Raw genomic sequence first — 21,203 nt, 5'->3', positions numbered from 1 at the left:
ATCCACATTGAACAGCCCAGGGCTTCCTTAGTTACAGTTCTTGTTGAATGGTATCCATGAAGTGACGTCGATGGGGGTGGGGTGGGGGTTGAGGCGGAGGCGGAGGCGCAGGCGCAGACGCTCTCCCTTCTTGAGTGCAGCGCCGCCGACTAACTGCGGAATGCGCATGCTCTGCGCCGCACCCTAACGTGATGCACGGGCAAGGCCTTCGTGACGTCGCGGGGGCGCCAGCCAGCCAGTCAGCGAGAGGGAAAGGGGAAGCGGAGGAAACGGATTGGTCGCTTTGCGCAAGGAGAGCAAGTTAGGATGCGGGCCCGTCCTCGCTTTAGTCCTTTGGCTGCTGGAGGTCGTTTGAGTCACATCGGTTCGGAGATCGGCCTGAGATGTTGTCCCGTGTTGTTAGGCCTGTTGCTGCCGGGCTCAGCAGGAGTTTCTCCAGCTCCTCACAGGTACAAGGCAGAGCTACACCGATTGGCGTGGTCGGTTGGTAGTTTAGTCCCCGTCCCCCCCGCGTTCGGGCTCTGCATCAAGACTGCGGGCGCGGGCGGGGGCGGGGGCGGGCGGGGGGTCACCGATCGGTGATGGGGGAGGGTCGAGAATCTGTGCGTTTGCATAATGGAGTCCCTGCTAGACCCTCTTGCCTCACTACCACTTAGGCTCCCCGGCCGCAGGCAAGTTGATGTTGCTCGGCAGTGCAGTTAAACGTAGCGGGTTACTGTCTCAGATACCATTCACGGCCTAATTGGGATCTATAGTCTGTCCTTGATGTTTCATCTGGTATTGCACAGTTAAACACAGGATCTAATGTGCGCTCTGCAAATAATTTTTGGAAATGGCAATAATCGATTTTTCACCTACCTACTGTCATCTACACAGCCAGGGCATTAAAACTGCGTTTCCCCCCTTGGATTTTATCCAACTGGTGTAGCATATCTGCATTTACTCCATTGCCTTTTACTTTTAACATGTGTCAATGGGAGGCAGGATAGACTCTCAGGAGAGCTGCAGAGTTTAATAGTAATACTGTTGAACAGTGGCCAGTGGTGTGGAGTGGCCAGTGAGCCACGTTCCGGTGCTAAAAGAAGCAATGGCAAACACTTGTTGCAGATAACATTACATTGAGCCAGATGCTTGTGACTTTTAAGATTGAGTCTGATGTCAGTTTGTAATTTTTTTTTAAATTGCTGCATATTACACCATTATCAGGGTGTATTTACTACAGTTTTAACAGAATTATATAATACATTTGAAATGTAGTAATTGTTTGTCAAAATGAGTTGTCTCTCAGAGCAATGTTTATCTACATTGTCTTTTGCAACTAAGTAGGAGCAGCATATGTGATCTACATTCAACACCAAGGAAAAACTAGAGAAATTTTACTTATCTGTGAAAATAATTTGCTGTATCTCTCCTTGACTCGGCCTGAAGAAGGGACTTGACCCGAAATGTCAACTATTCATTTTCTCCAGAGATGCCGATGGACTAGCTGAGTTACTCCAGCTTTTTGTGTCTATTTTCAGTTTAAATCAGCATCTACAGTTCCTGCACAAAAGAAATGGCGGGACTGTCGTATGTTGAAAGACTGGATCGACTAGGCTTGTATACGGTGGAATTTAGAAGGATGAGAGGGGATCTTATTGAAACATATAAGATTATTAAGGGATTTGACACGTTAGAGGCTGGAAACATGTTCCTAATGTTGGGGGAGTCCAGAACCAGAGGCCACAGTTTTAAGAATAAGGGGTAGGCCATTCAGAACGGAGATGAGGGAAAACTTTTTCAGTCAGAGAGTTGTAAATCTGTGGAATTCTCTGCCTCAGAAGGCAGTGGAGGCCAATTCTCTGGATACTTTCAAGAGAGAGCTAGATAGACCTAGATAGGAGTCAGGGGGTATGGGGAGAAGGCAAGAACGGGGTACTGATTGTGAACGATTAGCCATGATCACATTGAATGGCGGTGCTGGCTCGAAGGACCGAATGGCCTACTCCTGCACCTATTGTCTATTGAATGTGCTAGTTTTGGGATACAATACAATGCACTGCATTTTTGCCACGATTATCTTTTGGACCAGCATCCAATTTAATAATATAAATTTGTGTATTAACCTGGACTCCAGGCAGGCATGGCTGGAATTCATTGATGCAGTAATATTGGCTGACAATGCGATTTGTTATTTTAAAAAAAAGTCAAAATCAGGAATTATTGTACTCTGAAACACAAGCCTCTTAATTGTGTAAGGTACCATCATTTTGTCATCTGACTTTAGTTTTAAAATGCCTTTCGATAAAATTCTGTTCATTGTGCTCCATGTCAAACATTAGCAGATAGAAGATCACTTTGGATCTCTCTCACAATAGGACTGATATGACCTTAACCAAAGTGTTCCTTGACCTACAAAAGTAATGCTAGTTGTCGAAGGTTATTGGAATGGCATTAACAGAGTGCCTATTGTTGGAAATGTTATTTTGTATACCTATGCTTTTACTGCCAGCATGCTATAGGTCGTCATTAATCTGAAATGTTATTTTTGCCTCCAACTTGACAATTGTAACCACTGATGCAGTTTTACGTTTCCCCACATATGCACTTCTCTTAGTTGTTTTTTGTACAATCACACTTTTTGTCTTATCATTGGTGGTTTTTCTTTTGACATTTTATGATCTCCACCATAATACTTTCCCAGCCATGGTTCTATTTTTAATCATTCTGCTATTTATGGGAGTTTGCATTGTGAAGGTTAGTTGTATGGTTTCTATATTAGTTTGGTGGCTGACAGCATCTTGTAATCATGAAATGGCATTCTTAAAACGCCTTTTTGACCAGCTTTGGTCACGTCACCTATCTCTTTAATTCTTTGTCTTGTATCGACTCGGACCATCTTGTCATAAAATAATATTTGGAAAATCTCAGCAGGTCAGGTTGCATCCTTGGGAAAATGAACGTTTCAGGTCGAAGACCTTTTGTCAAGTTTGGGGAAGAAGGCATTTAAGGCTGTTAAGTTAAGGAGGGATGTCTCTCTGTAAAACTGGGTTGATCATGGGGATAAACTAATCAAGATTATCTGGTGAATGGAAGTTGGGAGTGGACAAAAGAAGAGAGACAAAGACTTGTAGGTGCTAGACTTGCCTGGCAAAAATTGAAACGCTGAGCCAATATCACACAGACAACTGATACAGATGGGGAAATTAAGTTAACACAAAATGGAGAGAAGTTGGGAGAACTCAGCAGTCGGGCAGGGAGCAGTGGAAAGTTGACATTTGGGTCATAGAGTCATACAATACAGAAATGGGCCCATCAACCCATATCCCTCTAAATCCTTCCTATCCATGTTCAAGTGCTTTCAAATGCTGCAATAGTACCTGCCTCAATTACCACCTCAGGCAGCTTGTTCTATATACACATCACCTTTAGAGTTAAAAAGTTGCTCCTTAGGTTCCTATTCAATCTAATTGAATGTAACAGTACAGGAGGCTGCAGACTGATTTGTCAGAGTTGGAATGAGAACTAGCTATTTTCTGCTAGCATCAGTTGTCCATCTGTGATATTGGTAAGGTTTTTGCTGCCCTTGCTCCCACACCTGCCCCAAAATACCTTGGACTAGTCAGGCATGGCTGCCTCCTCTGCATTCTTGACAAAAGGTCTTTTGGCCTGAAATGTTAACTCTTCTCTTGTCAAAGATGCTGCCAGACCTGCTGAGTATTTCAAGCATTTTGATTTTTTAAATATTTAATACATTGTCTCTTTTTTCTTCGCCTTCTGTAACATTCGTATGGCATAGGAGCAGAATTATGCTATTCGGCCCATCAAAACTACTCTGCCATTTGATCATAGCTGGTCTATTTTTTCACTTTCAACCTCATTCTCCTGCCTTCTCCCTGTAACCTTTGATGCCATTACCAATCAAGAACCAACCAGGTCCGCTTTAAAAATCCCCAATTGTCTGTGGCAATGAATTCCACTATTCACCACCCTCTGACTAAAGAAATTCCTCCTCATCTCCATTCTAAAGTTTTGTCCTTTTATTCTGAGGCTGTGGCCTCTGATTTTCCCCCACCCCGCCCCTCATCTTCATAAACTGCAGCGAGCACAGGCTCAATGCCATCAAACGCTCCTCAAATATTAGCCCAACCATCCCAGGGATCATTCTCATAAACCTCCTCTGGACCCTCTCCAATGCCAATACATCCGTCCTCGGATATAGGGCTTAAAACTGCTCACAATGTGTCCTTACCAGTGCTATATAAATCCTCAGCGTTACATCCTTGTGTTTATATTCCCCTCCATGAATGCTAGCAACGCATTTGCCTTCCTTACCACCAATCCAACCTGCAAATTAACCTTTTGAGAATCCTGCACCAGTCCAGTCCCTTTGCACCTCCGAAACAGTCTAGACCTTTTTTAATTCTTCCAAAGTACATGACCATACACTTTGCTGCGCTGTGTTCCATCTTGCACAGAGGAGCCAACTGGAGTGAAGTATTGTTTCACTTTCTGTATCTAATTATGTAAATCCATTAATAACTAGCAATATTGTATTAAGCCTATTGGCAATTTAGAGTCTAAGGTTGAGATACATAATAGAACTAGTATCGTTTACATTTAAATGCTGTAGGCTGTGCCCTCCAGGAAGGAAATGTCCAGTTTGCTGCAATCTCGCCTGGTATTCAGGTGGGTGTGGGGTTGAAAATGGAACGCACTACTGAAGTTAGATATTGAAACTGAGGTCACCAAGTTTTGGAGCAAGTTAAAATTATAGTTGTAGCAAATGAAGCGAAAAAGTTGAGTGGGGCATGGACAGTAGCTCATAGTGTTAACACTTCTGAACAAGTGACTTGCTTCCATGTAATGTTTTTGTGGCATTCTTGAATATATCAATTTGTACACTGCAACCATTTTTAATTTGTATGCAGTCAATCAACCTAAACGTAGCTAGATTTTCATTTTGCTTTAGTGTTTCTTTATACATTCTGGGATGTTTCAGAGGAATTTCATAAGGATACCAAGTAGCAACATGGACTGTTGAAGTATTGCCAGTAACTGTTTATGTTGCTATTTTCATTGGCACTGAGATGAGTAAAGGAAAAGATTGCAAGAGGGTTGAATACTAGTCTGCAGGAAGTGTAATGGGTTGACCAATGACCCTTGAAGAAAACCTAAAGTTGGAAAGTGAGAGGTGTGGGAAAGAACTGCAGATGCTGGTTTAAATCGAAGATAGACACAAAATGTTGGAGTAACTCAGCGGGACAGGCAACATCTCTGCTTTGAAGGAATGGGTGACGTTTTAGGTCGAGACCCTTCTTCAGACTGAAGACTTTTGTTAGAAAGTGAGATATAGCTGTGACTTCAAGATTAAATTTGGAGGAATGATGGGAAAATCAACACTTCTGCAATCTTAATATTAACCAGGTTAATTGTAGGTTGAATGGTTGGAAGAAGTGATTTTAAATAAATTGCATTAGAAAATAGCAATCCAGCTTACAAATAGAATAGTTTATTTTCTAGTTCATCCCTACTAAGGACTTTTGCAATCATACTTGTAATCTTTCACTTTTTCTTTTGTGCAGAGCAATGCCAGGGTGACAGTATTGGGTGCATCAGGTGGCATTGGACAGCCTCTCTCTCTGCTGCTGAAGAACAGTCCTCTTGTAAGTGAGCTCTCGCTGTATGACATTGCTCACACGCCTGGTGTCGCAGCAGATCTCGGTCACATTGAGACGAGGGCAAAAGTAACTGGTGAGTACAGCTTGAAAAGAGGTCCATAAGTGATAGGAGCAGTAATAGGCCATTCAGCCCATCAAGTCTCCTCCATTCAATCATGGCTAATCTATCTATCCTTCCTACCCCCATTCCCTCCTGTCTTCTCCCCATAACCCCTGACGCTCATACAAGAATCTATCTATCTCTGTTTTAAAAATATATTGACTTGGCCAATCACAGCCTTCTGTGGCAAAGAATTCCACAGATTCACCACCCTCTGACTAAAGAAATTCCTCCTCGTCCCCTTCCTTTAATCCTGAGGCTATGACCTCTAGTCCTAGACTCTCCCATTAGTGGAAATGTCCCCTCCACATCCACTCTATCCAAGTTGCTTTGAAAATTAACAAGCAATTGTTTCTATTGATACTTGTGGAATGATGCTCTTTAACCATACCATCCATTGACAATTCCAGCCCAGTGAAACCAGCCACTTAGCATGGGACATCCTGACTCTACCATTATATCTAGGCACGGGTAGCCAACGTATAAATGTTCATATTAATTGGTCCTGATCAATACCATTCATTGCAGTACTGTGTAAATAATGCTTCCATATCAAGTGCTTTTGGGTTTTTTTTCCCCTAAATTGTGTTGAAATAGAACTCATCCATAGCTTGAGGATGGCCTGTACTAATTTTATGCATCGTAGTTTTTTTTTTTTTACTGTTTGAGAGACTTGCCAATGCAAATTGCCTGGCGTATTTCCTACAATGTATTGGTAGTTATATTTCAAAGACAACGTATTGTGGAGTACCTTGCAGAGTTTAATGACTATAACTTATTCAATGTAATTGCAAGTCTTTGTAAATTTGTTTCTCCCTATTGTAACAGAAATGTTGTTTTTGCCCAGGCTATATGGGTGCTGAGCAGCTGCCTGATGCTTTAAAAGGAAGCGAATTGGTGGTTATTCCTGCTGGAGTACCGAGGAAACCTGGTATGTACTTAAATCCTGGAGTAATACGTCATTGAGTAAATCTCAACTTGCTTGAAAAGACGCTTCAAACCTTGACAATATGTCCCTGCTTTGAAATGGCTTGTTAAAAGCAAAGATGTAATTATATGGGTCACACAGCATTCTGTTAGGGAGGGAGAGGGAAAATCAAAACACTAGAAATCATAAATTTAAAGCAGAATATTATCACTCAACAGGTTAGGCAGCAAGCATCTGTGGGAGAAGCAAATGGCCAACCTTTTAGAGTGAAGGACCTTCATCATAACTGAGTAATTTTCAATTACTATTTTGAGTGTGGGGATACTTTAAAATCATTTTTATCGTCTTCCTCAGTGTCTGCAAAGCCTCCAATTTTGATGTACAAACCTCCAGCTCCAGCCAGAATAGCTTCCTTCCACCATAACCCTCCTATCTTCCATGAATAAGCCAGTTCTGCATTCATAAGACCAAGTCGCTGTGAATCCCATGCATCTTGGTCTTCTGGATCAGTCTACTATGAGGGACCTTATCAAAAGCTTTACTCAATTATGAAGACTTTTATTAAAAGTGAACAGGGATGCAAGAGTAGAGACATCTTGCTCAATTCATATAGAGTTTGGTGAGATCAAATCTGGAATATTGTCTGTAGATCCCTTTGAGGAAAGGATGTACTTTCAATTGAAGAGTGCAGTAAAGTTTTGCTAAACTTGCTTCTGAGATGGTGCTGTTGTAGAATGAGGGGGCATTCAGCAGGTTAGGTTTGTGCTCTCAAGTTTGTGATCTTGTTGAAATATGTGAAGTTGTTTCCATTTGGTCGGGGTGTCTCGAGCTAGGGGACTGTCATCCAGGACACATGAGCGGAAATTTCTTTGAATAGGAAATGGAGCTTTGGCATTCTCTTTGGAAAGCAACAGTGAAGGTTCACTTGAGTGTTCAGGCCAACATTGAGAGGTTTCAGATATTAAGAGAATTGAGGATCTACGGTGTTGAGAACAGAAATAGTTCTTGAATAAATTAGGTATAATCTTGATGAATTACACCGTGCGTGTGAGTCGCAGAATGATTTATTCCTGATTTGTTTCTGGTGTTATGTTCATAACGTCATAAGTGATAGGGGCAGAATTAGGCCCACAAGTTTACTCCGCCATTCAATCATGGCTGATCTATCTCCCATTCTCCTACCTTCTCCCCATAACCCCTGACATCCGTACTAATCAAATGTTCTTTCGTAAAGGCACTAACTTACATTTTATTGATTTTTTAAAAAACTTTTGCTGTAAGAAAGAAATCTATTCTTCTAAAGAATCCTTTATTTAGTTTTAACTTGCATTGCAACCTCAACCCAAGTAATGTAATTTTCATCAGTTCCTGTTTCATCTAAAGGAACAGCACAGGGACAGGCCGTACTCTGCACACCCACTATGTCCATGCTAAACATGATGCAAGTTAAACTAATCTCTTCCTGTAGGAAAGTAACTGCAGATGCTGGTACAAATCGAAGGTATCACAAAATGCTGGAGTAACTCAGCAGGTCAGGCAACATCTAGGAGAGAGGGAATGGGTGACGTTTCGGGTCGAGACCCTTCTTCAGACAGTCTGAAGAAGGGTCTCGACCCGAAACGTCACCATTCCCTCTCTCCTCGATCTGCCTGACCTGAGTTACTCCAGCATTTTGTGATACCTTCCTCTTCCTGTATGTCATCCATTCTCTACATTTTCATGTGCCTATCTAAAAACCTCTTAAACTGCCCCTTTCAAATCTGCCTCCGCCATCATTCCTGGCATCGTCTTCAAGGCATCTGCCATTCTCTCTTATGGGGGGGGATTTGCCCTGCACATCTCCTTTAGACTTTGCCCCTCTCATCTTAAAGCTATACCATCTGATCTTTAACATTACCACCCTGGAAAAAAGTTCTCATTTTCTACCCTATTTATGCCTCTCATAATTGTAAATATTTTCATCAGATCTCTCCTTAGCCTCTGACGCATCAGAGAAAACAATTCAAGTTTGCCCAACTTCTCATGATAGCTTATACCCTCCAATCCAGGCAGCATTTTGGTAAGTCTCTGCTGCACCCTCTCAAGAGCCTCTGGAACCTTCCTGTAATGGGGCAAGCAGAACGGCACAGGTAGACTAACCAAAGTTCTATAAGGCTACAATGTGACTCCCTGACTCTTCTACTCAATGCACTGACTAATGAAGGCAAGCATACCACCCATTGTTACCACTCTGTCTACTTGTGTTTCCACTTCTCCTCCTCCTGGGCGTGCATATTTCCGAAGATCTTTCCTGGACCCAGCACACTGATGCAATTATAAATATAGCACATCAATGCCTCTACTTCCTGAGAAGATTACAGAGATTCAGTATGTCAGAGAGGATTCTCTTGAACTTCTACAGGTGTACAGTAGAGAGCACATTGACTGACTGGTTACATCATGGCCTGGTTCGGCAACTAGAACGCCCGGGAGCGGAAAAGACTGCAAAAAGTTGTGAACACTGCCCAGTCCATCATCGGCTCTGACCTCCCCACCATCGAAGGGATTTATCAGAGTCGCTGTCTCAAAGGCAGCCAGCATCATCAGAGACCCACACCATCCTGGCCACACACTCATTTCACCCCTGTCATCGGGAAGAAGGTACAGGAGCCTGAAAACTCTTAAAGTCCAGGCTCAGAAACAGCTTCTTCCCTACAGCCATCAGGCTATTAAACACTACATCTTCTTGCGTTTGAGGCAGCAGAAATTATGTAACGCCCTCCAGGGCGTTCATAAGAAGTAGAAGAAGACACTACACCTCAAATAAGCTCTGAACTTCAATAGACTTATTATTGCACTACTATTGTCTGTTTTTTGTGTGTGTGTATATATATTATATATATGTATTTATATATAATGTTATATATGTTTGTGTGTATAAGGTGTGTGTGTGTGTGTGTGTATATATATATATATATATACACATTGAATTTTTTTTCTCGTTTATCATATAGTTTACAGTGTACTATGTTTACATATTCTGTTGTGCTGCAGCAAGTACGAATTTCATTATTCTATCTGGGACACATGACAATAAAGCACTCTTAACTCCTCTAATTTTGGTGGTGTTGGGAAACCTGCCAACCAACCAATCTACATTTGAGTCCAAGTTTAGTGATTTAAGTTGTTTCAATCTATATCACAAACAAGAGCAGTCCCAGCAAATCATTGCAGATAACTGAGATGGAAAGCATATTTGATTGGGTTACCTATAATTGGTGGTTAAAAGTTTATTGTTTTTATTGAAGAAGCATATCTTGATTTAAAATATAAACACACATTTTTCTCATGCCAATGCTGCTGTTTTGCTTGTATTAATTAGGCTTGCACACAGTTAAAACATAAGTTTCCAATAAGTGGGGTACATTATCACTCAAATATGAAAAAATACGTTCATTTGTGGAGCTAGGGAACATGGAGGGATTTATTTACAGCTTGTATTTATGATTATAAGAGTGCTATGGTGCAGATGTAGTATAAACATTTAAATTACTTCTGATTTCAGGCATGACTCGAGATGATCTGTTTACCACAAATGCTTCAATAGTTGCAGATCTAACAGAAGCTTGTGCCCGGCATTGTCCGGAGGCAATGATTTGCGTCATCGCCAACCCTGTAAGTGAGTTCTATAAGCTGGTAATGCCTGTCCTACACAAGTAACAATTTGACACTTATATTTGTGCATCGTCATCTACGGAGCTGGAAGTCTTTGTCATTTGCTACCTCAGAAGGCTGTGATGGTTACATTTAAAAACAGAAATTGATTTCAGGATATTAACAGAATCGAGAGAGGAAATATTTTGAGGTAGCAAATAGTCTTGCGTATTGGTGGAACAGGCGGAAGGGGTCAACTTGTCTGCTCTTGGTCCGAAGTTGGTTAAATATGCTGTGGAAAACTGTTTTATGTCGTGCCTCATCCAATGATATTGCAAAATGCTGCCTAAAGTGGCAGTGGTTCAAAGGGCCAAATGGCTACTCATGCACTTATTTTCTATGTTTCTATGTCAAAAGGGCTTTTTAAAAACTGTTTTGCCTTGTTTTGAAAAATACCGGACACTGGCTATTGATAAATAGCATTGACTAGATCAAGTGGACCCATTGGGGCCCAAACCTCTCCTGCAATGGTGCAGCAGCCTCTCCTCCTCCCCTCCCCCTCACTCCATCCCCTCAACCCCCCTTCTCTTCCCGCCCCCTCCTGCCCCACCCCCCTCCCCTTGGATTGAAATGCTCCCATTAGTAGAAAAATGTAAACATCTACATTGACGTTCCCCCTTTTGGATCATGTAAATTTAAGTAAGATAGCCTTTCTAAACCAAAGAATGCACACAATGTGTTTAGTCATATGTGATTGGGCAACCTTTGCATCCTAGGATTGGCCTAATAAGCTTCTTATCACTGGATGAGCAAGAAATGGTTGCCTCAAAAATCCTTTGAGTTGCACTTGCACGACTGGACCTTGTAAGCTTTTTTTTTTGAGTGACGAGTTTTTATACCAATTGAATTGTAGTTTGGTCTTTAATGGTATTACAGAAAGAAAACATTTCAGAATAAATGTCAATCTACAAAGTACACAGGTCCTTCTAAGGAAGTGCAAAATTGTACAGAATTTGTACAGGACAGTTTGTTTTGATATTCTCTCTTGTTCTGATATTAAATCATCTATTTTTTTTCCCAAGGTGAACTCCACAATACCAATTGCAACAGAGATCTTCAAGAAACTTGGAGTATATAACCCGAACAAAATCTTTGGTGTGTCAACATTGGATGTGGTCAGAGCCAACACCTTTGTTGCTAATCTTAAGGTAAACATGAAATTGAATGGTCTGCACCCTGGTCAGAGCCCTATTTGTGGCTATTTTAATCCTTTGACATGAATCAGTGTTACTTTTGTCTTTTTCCCTTGCACAAATTCTTTTGGGAAAGACAATCTTTGAAAAGACCTAGTACTAGTCCATCTTGCAGTTGAATAATGTTTGGGGTACATAAACTACTGGTGGTGAACTGATGCAGTGTCATGTATCAAATGTTTTGCTGCAGTGTTTGGGGGGACCTGAATACATTGGTTTTCTTTTCCTAATCAAAATGAGAACTCTTATTTAACCCCTTGGTTTCTTATTCTATTTTACTTTTGTTATAGACTCTTCCATTTCATTAGTTATTGGTTTTGTGATCCATGTTGGAATTGGTTTCGGATAAGTATCTAATTTTAACTGAAGTTGCTTGCATAATAAATAAGCTGTTATATTCTAAGTCAGTGAATTGTGCGAAATGATATTTTTTGGCATTAGTCTTATCTAAATCTGATCCAAAAACTGACTTTTACACAGTTGAAAATAAACCCACCTTGTGTGGGTAGAATGCACCACGTTTGAAGTGAGAACCAAATTTAGAAATCTTCTGGATTTAAAAAATAGCAACCGGAATGAAAAATTTGAAAATCTTTTTTTCCAATAAATCAATTTCTAAATGTGGACTGGATTCAAAGTTAATGACTAATGTACAAGGAAGACAGCATAGTTTTTTTTTGCAGTCAAGTCCCCAAAACATTTTGGGTTCCAAAAATGGCAAGTTAGCCCTGACTGAAAGGAATGTAATTTTGAATATTTGGAGACAAAGGGCTAGTTTGTATTATTTAAGGGGCTGGTAAGCTTTGTCTGTCTGATCAATAGTCAATAGTCGTTTATTTGTTACATACACATAAATGTGTAGTAAAATGAAACATTACCCGCAGTTGAACAATAAGACCAATAAGATTAATCAATAAAAATGCAATAACACATACAATCACAACTAACACCAAACAAAAAGAAACATCCATCACAGTGAGTCTCCTCCAGTCCCTCCTCACTGTGATGGAAGGCCAGAATGTCATTTTCTCTTCCCTGCCGTCTTGTCCCGCGGTCAGGCTGTTGGAGTTGCCACGTCGGGGCGGTCGGGGCTCCCGATATTGAAGCCCCCGCTGGGCGGTGAAAGGTCCACGGCCTATTTCAGGCCGCGCCGGACGGTGAAAGGTCCGCGGCGGGCCGACCCAAGCCCCGCGATTCGGGGCGGGCGAACACGTTGCCTCTGCCGCTGCCGGAGCTCCCGATGTCGGCCCCCATCCAGGGGCCTGCGGGCTTCCGACGTCCACGCAGCCCGCGCCGGAGCCTCCGGAGACGAGTCGCAGCCGTTCCCGCAGGATCCGCATGCAGCCAGCGCCGCAGGTGGTGAGTCCGGACCGCGGGCTCTGCGAACCAGAGCCCCAGGTGGTCCCAGGTGCATGGCCGGTGGTAGGCCGCAACGGGAACGGAGACACGACACAGAAACAAAGGTCGCGTCTCCGTTCTGGAGAGAGAATGTTACAGTTCCCGTTCCCTCCCACCCCCCCCCGCAAAACATAACATACAACCCTACACCATATTAAAACTACAATTCAGACAAAAACAACAAAAAACACAAAAGACAGACGGACTGCAGGCAAGCCGCAGCTGCGACGGCAGCGCTGGCTCCTCCCCTTGCTGATATCTCTTGCTCAGCTTTTTTTAAATGTATTGACGTCAGCCAAAAATCAAAACGTGTGCTGTTAGTTATGAATTAACTATGTACATCTTTTCCTATTATTAGCTGTTTACCAAGTTACAGGATGCTTTCTTGGTGGTTCAATTCTTTGTAAAGAAGACAATTAAGAATACTGAGATTTTCCTTGCAGATTGGAAGAATTGGATGAAAGTGGACATTCACCAAGAAGTGCACATTACGTTCAATGCAGCCAATGTACTCCTGACTACAAGACTTAACAGTTGCTGGACAATTGTTCCTGCCTCTTTCATGGAACTTTGCATTCTATTTGTTTTGCAGGGCCTTGACCCTGCGCGTGTGTCTGTACCAGTGATTGGAGGCCATGCTGGAAAGACCATCATCCCTCTGATCTCTCAGGTACATAGGCTTGACAAAGACAAAACAGTAGATGGTTTAGTACTTGGTGTGCCGTTGTTCTGTAAATAGGAATTACTACATTTCAATTTCACCACTTTTGAAAGCTACATCATTGAGGATTGTCCAAAATCCAGAAGGGACATTTCATTAGTCAGAGGGTGGTGAATCTGTTGAATCCATTGCTAGGGACAGCAGTGGTGACTGAGTTACTGCATATTTTTAAAGCAGAGATTGATATGTTCTTGATTAGTAATGGTGTCAAAGGTTACAGGGGGAAGACAGGAGAATGTGGTTGAGTAGGAAAATTTAACATTTGCACAGTTATTAGCAAATTTGCCATTTAGAATTGTAGAATTGTCACATCAGGACGAAGCTATTTGACCTATTGCGTCTGCCAGTCAAATGCCTAACATGTTTCCCAGCTCTTGCCATTACTCACAAGTTGCAATGCTTCAGGTATTTGTCCAGGTAGCCTTTTAAATAGATAAGATTACCTGGCTCCACTACACACTAAAGCAGTGAATTTCAGAACACTCTTATTTTGGTGAAGACATTTTCCTCCATTCTCTATTGCATGTATTGATTGTGTGAACCCCTTCTCTCATATTAGTAGCTCTGCTGTATCCTGTAATGTAGGATTTTTAAATTTTTAAATGATGAACCAAGAAAATGTATTGCTGACCATCTGAAGACAGATAAATATGTTTTGCTGGGGTTTTTTTTTTTTTTTATACAGTTAAACATATATTTAATGGGTTATTTACAATTGGCCCTGTGCATCTAAAAATGAGCATTTGAATGCCAACTTTGGTTTCTGTTTTGATTTCAGTGCAATCCTAAAGTGGAAATCCCTCAGGATAAGTTGCAGGCATTGACAGAAAGAATTCAAGAGGCTGGCACAGAAGTGGTCAAGGCCAAGGCTGGAGCAGGTATATTTACCATTTTTATTTTTTTAAATCCTCTGCCTGCTGGCCACTGTAGGAGTTAGTTCATAATTTCTCAGTTTCTACTTTTTTTGATCAGGCTATCTTTGTTATTGGGTTGTTTAGTTTTGAGATACAGCATGGAAACAGGCCCTTCGGCCCACCGGATCTGTGCCGACCAGCGATCTCCGCATATTAACACTCCCACACACACCAGGGACAATTTTTACATTTGCCAAGCCAATTAACTTACAGACCTGTATGTCTTTCGAGTGTGGGAGGAAACCAAATATCTTGGAGAAAACCCACGCAAGTCACGGGGAGAACGTACCGTAGTTGGGATCAAACCCGAGTCTCTAGTGCCGCAAGCGCTGTAAGGCAGCAACTCTACCTCTGCGTGACCGTGGGCGTCCATGTTTGAATACAGCTGAATTACATGCAAGACTACTTGAACAAATGTCAATCGTATTGGGTTCCATGCAAGCATTAATTCAGTAGCTTGTGCAGTTTACAATGGTGATCAAGTTTTCAATTATTGGTTGTCATATCTATTTGGATATTGCAATTAATAATACTGAAGACTTGATCAATATTGCAAAATGTATTTATATATTTGACTGCTATCCATTTGCTTAACTTCTCACCCATGTTGGGAGGTTAGAGAAAAAACTTGCCAACGTGATTGAGTCCATTGATTGAGCTGTCTCTGATACTTTTATCCTTTTTAGCTTTCTGCAATAGTTAGAATCCACGTCAAGTTTTTCATTCATCTCCATATTTTTCTTGTTCCTGAAACTGACCATCACTCAGAGTTTCTTCTTTAATTAGTTTACTGAACTGAATTCCAATTAGTTTACTGAGGACTCTATAACATTGCTCCCTACTTGTATGGTTAATAGTTTGCCTGGTTCTACACCTTTTGTCTTTTCTCTCCTTATCGTAGGAAACAAAGTGGTGATAGAGGGTTGTTTTGTCAGACTGGAGGCCAGTAATAGCTGGTATGCCATAGGAATCAGTGCTGTGTCTGCAGTTGATTGTTATTTAAGGATTTGGATGTTAATGTGGCTGGTGTGTTTGTAATTTTGCAGATGACATTAAAATTGGTGGCATAGTGGACATTGAAAAAGGTTATCTTGGATTGTTACAGGATCTTAATCAACTGGGCCAATGGGCTTAGAAAAGCAAGTTGATTAAATGCAAGTTGCTGCATTTTGATAAGACAGCAGTGCAGAATTTGGGACATGGGGGGTGATGTCGAGAACAGACCTTGGGGTCCAAGTACATAGTTCTGTGAAAGTGGCAACCTGGTTGGAGATGGTTGCTGAAGCCACTTGGACAGGTATGTGAATAGGAAAGGCTTGGAGGAATTTGGGCCAGGTTGCATTGGTCAACTGCTGGGTAACTTGTTAGGCAACTTGGTCAGTATGGATGAGTTGGGCTGAAGATTTGAAACATTAGTAGTTGGGATTGTGAGAAGTGCATGTCAAATGGCTTCATTGGTAGATTTAGAGTAGCTGTCCAACATGCTGTCCTTCAAATCTCCACCTGTTATATAACCAACAGAAGCACCCTCTCACAAGGGACTGTGGAGGATTTCCTTTAGCTTGTGAAATTTGATTTACTAATGCTGTTACTGTATGAATTTTTTTTTCCATTCTTGTTCTATATTTAACCAGGAAATGGATTTGTGTTCAGTTCTTGCCAAAAATCCCTGTTAAATTAATATGCATTGTAGATATTCAATGCAGTTTCTGTCTTTTCTGTCTGGCTATTTAGGTTCTGCCACCCTCTCAATGGCTTATGCTGGCGCCAGATTTGTCTTTTCACTCTTGGATGCTATGAACGGTAAAGAAGGAGTGGTGGAATGTGCATTTGTCCGGTCTGAAGAAACTGAATCTCCATACTTTGCTACGCCTTTACTACTTGGGGTGAGTTGTAAATCTGGGCAGATTGTTCAGCTTTCAAATGTTTCCTCCCCAATTATAAGTTGCAAGTGGCTAATCCTTAAAAGACGCAAGAACTGCAGACGTGACTTACAAACAAAAATAAACGACTTGAATAACTCAGTGGGTCCGGTTTATCTTGCCCCAACCTCTCCCTGCACTCTTTTCCCTTCCCCCTCTCCCGCCCAGTACAATCAGTCTGAAGAGCAGTCTTGACCGTGCCCTTTTCCTCCACTAATACTGCCTGACTGGCTAAGTTCCTTGAGCACTTTGTGTTTAGCTCTCAGCATTTCAAAATAAAGCTATAACCCTTGTCTATACTGATTCCATTGGTGTTCCTAATGATACACATTGAGCTGAAAGCAAAGCAACTGTGTAAAAAGTCAATTCTATAATGGAGGATTGCCTTTTGACAATTTTAAGCCTGCAAATTTCTTGCACTCCACCAGATTGAAGATGTTGGCTCTTGGAGAGGAACAGTCTGCCACCGACCTTTCCCAAGAGTTGTGTCTCATGTGAAAGCGGGTGATGTGTGCTGTCACTGCAGGGAATTGCAGTTGAGTTCAGCTGTGCCCTCTTATGCAGAGATTAAATCAGTCATTATAACTTTGAAGCTTCCTCGCCTTTCTCTATTTTCAAAATTCCACCATCCTTATCGCGGCAATAATGGGATCAAGATGTTTGAGCTGAGGTCGGTTTCTTTAGAAATAAGGCTGTGACCTTGTAACTTGGAATTCTCCACTTCTGGTCTCTCGCCTACATTTGTACCCAGATTATTAGTGTGCTCTAAATTGTCTTTCAGAAAATGTCTGAAGTTGGTGTGTTTCACTTTTATTTTTCCTTAGAAAAGTGGCATAGAGAAGAACCTTGGGCTGGGTAAACTATCTGCCTTTGAAGAAAAGCTTGTAGCAGAAGCTATGGGCGAACTGAAGGCTTCCATAAAGAAAGGCGAGGACTTTGTGAAGAGCCGAAGCAAATAATTGATTGTATTGATATGTATGGAATGAGGAAAACTTCAGCCTGTTGCATCCTCCAACACTCGTGGCTGCTTAGTGTTGGTTGCAGCTATGTCTGTTTGCTATCTATTTTTAAAACTCAATCGTCATAGCAGATGTAAAATTGTCATTAAATTACAAGCATTATTTCTCCAACAAAGTGTTTTTTAAACTTCCACTGAAGATTATTCTGCTACCATGCATTTCATTGTAAGTGCAAATAAATGTACACCTACAGAGAATCTGAAGTTGGCATATGCAATACTTGCATCCTGTGATTTTTTTCCCCTCTTTCAAATACATTATCTGATAAATTGTTGGTGATGCAAAGCAACTCATAAATTTAAATCCTCTCTAAAATTGTTTGCTTTTGTTTTGTGCCTGATTCTTGCCACAAGCAGCTGGTTAAAGCTGCTGCTGCTTCTGCTATTCAGCAAGATCATAGCTAATTCTGGTCTTTGGTGCTTATTTCACTTTGCTTTCTGATCTCTAATCCTCAATTTCCCCTATTGTCCAGAAATCTATATCTCAGCCTTGAATATACTCATGATTTTATATTTGTGGCCCTCTAGGGCACTATTCTAAAGATCCATTGTCCTGTGGAGATATTTCATCTGAATCTTAAGCAATCAATCCATTTATCCTGAGGCTATGTTCTCTAATTGTAGAGTGCTCACCTGATAAAACATTCTCGCATCAGCTGCATTGTTAAGTCCCCTAACAATACCACATTGCTGAGATTGCTGCAATATTTTACATTTGAGTCGGCAAGATGAGCCGATACTCTTCTAAAACAAAATGTGTAGGAAAGAACTGCAGATGTTGGTTTAAATTGAAGGTAGATGCAAAATGCTGGATTAACTCTGTGGGGCAGGCAGCATCTCTGGAGAGAAGTAATGGGTGATGTTTCGGGTCGAGACCCTTCTTCAGACATCTCCAGAGATGCTAACTGTCCTGCTGAGTTACTTGGCATTTTGTGTCTACCTCTCCTAAAACAACACACTTTCCAATTATCTGTCAAGTGAACCTTTGTGCTGCCTCTCTGGAAAGTGTATCTTTCCTTGAGGAAGGATACCAAATCCTTGTGCACTGCAAGATATCTGTGCTCTTGAACATTTTTCTACTTCTACAGGAAGCACCTAGATATCTCTCAACACCTCTAATTAATGTTCTCACACAATTAAGAGGAGGTGTTAGATGTCATGGAATGCACAAGTGTTGATGAATGCCATGGGCAAGATGAGATATATCAGGATATAGCTATGGGAAGCAAGGGAGGTGGGTGGGGGGAGATAGCTCTGGAGACTTTTGCATCTTCATTAGTCACTGGTGAGGTACCAGAAGCGTGGAGGATAGTTAATGTTGACGGGCAGCAGAAATAAACCAGGTAAGTAGAGTATCAAGAACCTTGGCTCCTACCATTAACAGGAAATTAATCCTGACAAGTGTGAGATGATGCGTCTTGGAAAGTAATATACAGGGTAGAAAATGTGCTGTGAATGGTAAGATGCTAAGGAATATTGATGATCACAGGGACTTTGAGTTTAACCCGTTTTTTCCCTGATATTGGCAACGAGGGTATAGACTGGTTTGTTTAAATTCAAAGTTGGAGCATAAAATCTAAAAGTTGAACTGTTATGTTGCAATTTATTTTAGAACTCTGGTTTGGCTGCACTTAGAATATTGTGTGCAGTTAGGATGGATGTCGTTATGCTGTAGAAAGTGCAGAGGAGATTCACCTGGTATGGTGGTCTTGATTATGGGGACTGTTTCATTAAAATGAAGGACGCTGAAGGGTGACATAGAGGTATATAAAATCGGGTACGTGGTCAGAATGTTTTTCATGAGATTTGGGGGTAGGGGTGAGTTTTAAGGTGGAAATTTTAAGTGGTTGATATCTGCACCTCTGCTAGAGTTGGTGGAGCAGTTGGATTCAATCACTGCATTTAAGAGACATTTAGTCACTTGAATAGGCAAGGCTGAAGGATATGGACCTAATATGGGCAAACTGGATTAGTGGAAATGTACATAAAGGTTGACTCTTTGAAGCACTTCCCTCTGGAAGATGACTCCGGACTGTCAAAAGCCGCCACAGCCAGACATAAAAACAGCTTTTTTCCACGAGCAGTAGCTCTACTCAACAGCCAAAAGTCTGTAGCTCCTTTTGCTCTGGTATTTTATTTCATTCTTCACATGTTTAAATTATAATGTCTTATTTTTAATTGTCTACTGTATATCGTGTTGTTACTTGCGAGCAAAGTACCAAGGCAAATTCCTTGTATGTATACATACTTGGCTAATAAAATGTATTCATTTCAATTCATAGGCAGGTTGGCCAAAGAGCTCATTTCTCTGCTGCACAACTGACTATTTAAAGGTACCTGTGATGGACCAGGCAATGGTCTGCCTCCTTCATTCCCAGTGTTTTGAGTTGCCAAACCAGGATGTGATGCAGTCAGTATGCTCTGCCGTACACCTGTAGAAGTTTGATAGAATATTTGTTGACATATCAAATCTCTTCAATCTTCTGAGGAACTGAAGATGTTGGGCTTTTTTTTTGTGAGAATAGAGCAGGGGACTGAGCACACAGCCTGGAGATGCACCTGTGTTGACAGTTATCGAGAAGCAAGTGTTTTCAATTTGTACTGATTGTAGTCTGCCGATGAGGAAGTAGAGGATCCAATTACATAGGAACAAGCAGAGATCAAGTTCTCTGCATTTGTTCACTTTGGAAGCGCTGATGGTGTTGAACACGCAACTGTAATAAGTTCATAAGTGATAGAAGCAGAATTAGGCCATTCGGTCAATCAAGTCTACTGCACCATTCACTCATGGCTGATCTATCCCTCTTAACCCCATTCTCCTGCCTTCTCATAACTGCGGACACACATACTAATCAAGAATCTATCCATCTCTGCCTTAAAAATAGCCATTGACGTGGCCTCAATCTTTCTGACGAACAGCCTGACATATGTATTCTTATTGTCCAAGTCATCCAGTGCAGAGGAAGAGCAGTGAGATTGCCTCCCTGTTGGTCTGTTGTAATGATAGGCGAATTGTAGTGAGTTCAAGTCCTTACTAAACCAGGAGGTGATATGCTTCATTACTAACCTCTCAAAGCACTTCATTACCGACATTTGTGCCATTGGATGGTATGTCACCTTGCTCTTGGGTACTGATATTATTGAGGTCCTTCTGAAATGTGACCTTAATAATGGTCCGTGGTTCCCATCTGCTTTAGAAGGACATCAGTAGTAGCAGTGCCCAAGGGTAAGGTGACATGCCTCCAGAACTACTATGGCATTAACGTTCATGATGGAGTGCTTTGAGAGGTTGAAGACATCCACAAAAACTCCAACCAGCTGGTCCATGCAGATTTTAAGCACATGTGGGGAAGGATACTTTCCAACGGTTCACTCTTGCGAAGGACCTTCTGACGTTGACCTTGGTGACTGATTGCAATGTCGTCGACTATGGGGACCCGAGAAGGTACTTGAAGGGAGAACAAGTGTTCTCCTGGGTTTCACTTTGTTGGAAGTAATGATGTGCAAGTCCTGCCACAGCTGACAAATGTCTGACTGATCTTCCAGTTTAGACTTAATGTACCTCTTTAATTTTCTGATGGCCTTATCAAGGGCCTACTTGGAGTTCCTATATGACCCTGCAGTACCAGACTTGACTGCTCGAGATCTGGATCTCA

General features: G+C 41.6%; 1 protein-coding gene across 1 annotated transcript; it reads left to right on the top strand.

Annotated features, from left to right (window-relative positions):
- Nucleotides 1-292: 292 nt before the first annotated feature.
- mdh2 (malate dehydrogenase 2, NAD (mitochondrial)) lies at nt 293-19,826 on the top strand. Its single transcript, XM_078422175.1, has 9 exons — nt 293-449; nt 5,565-5,733; nt 6,608-6,691; nt 10,233-10,342; nt 11,404-11,529; nt 13,565-13,642; nt 14,472-14,571; nt 16,342-16,493; nt 17,354-19,826. Exons 1-9 carry the CDS (start codon nt 384-386, stop codon nt 17,486-17,488), a joined length of 1,020 nt encoding a protein of 339 aa, XP_078278301.1. The 5' UTR covers nt 293-383; the 3' UTR covers nt 17,489-19,826.
- The last annotated feature ends 1,377 nt before the right edge of the window (nt 19,827-21,203 follow it).

Source organism: Rhinoraja longicauda, chromosome 26, assembly GCF_053455715.1.
Source record: "Rhinoraja longicauda isolate Sanriku21f chromosome 26, sRhiLon1.1, whole genome shotgun sequence".
In the NCBI taxonomy this organism is placed as follows: domain Eukaryota; kingdom Metazoa; phylum Chordata; class Chondrichthyes; order Rajiformes; family Arhynchobatidae; genus Rhinoraja; species Rhinoraja longicauda.
This window is presented reverse-complemented; position numbering and strand designations above follow the sequence as displayed.

Bases quoted from the DNA above. Each gene is read 5' to 3' on its own strand.
- mdh2 (XM_078422175.1), top strand. From the start codon at position 384: ATGTTGTCCCGTGTTGTTAGGCCTGTTGCTGCCGGGCTCAGCAGGAGT. The intron at 11,530-13,564 runs GTAAACATGAAA...TTTGTTTTGCAG, and splicing joins CCTTTGTTGCTAATCTTAAG to GGCCTTGACCCTGCGCGTGT. The intron at 16,494-17,353 runs GTGAGTTGTAAA...ATTTTTCCTTAG, and splicing joins CTACGCCTTTACTACTTGGG to AAAAGTGGCATAGAGAAGAA.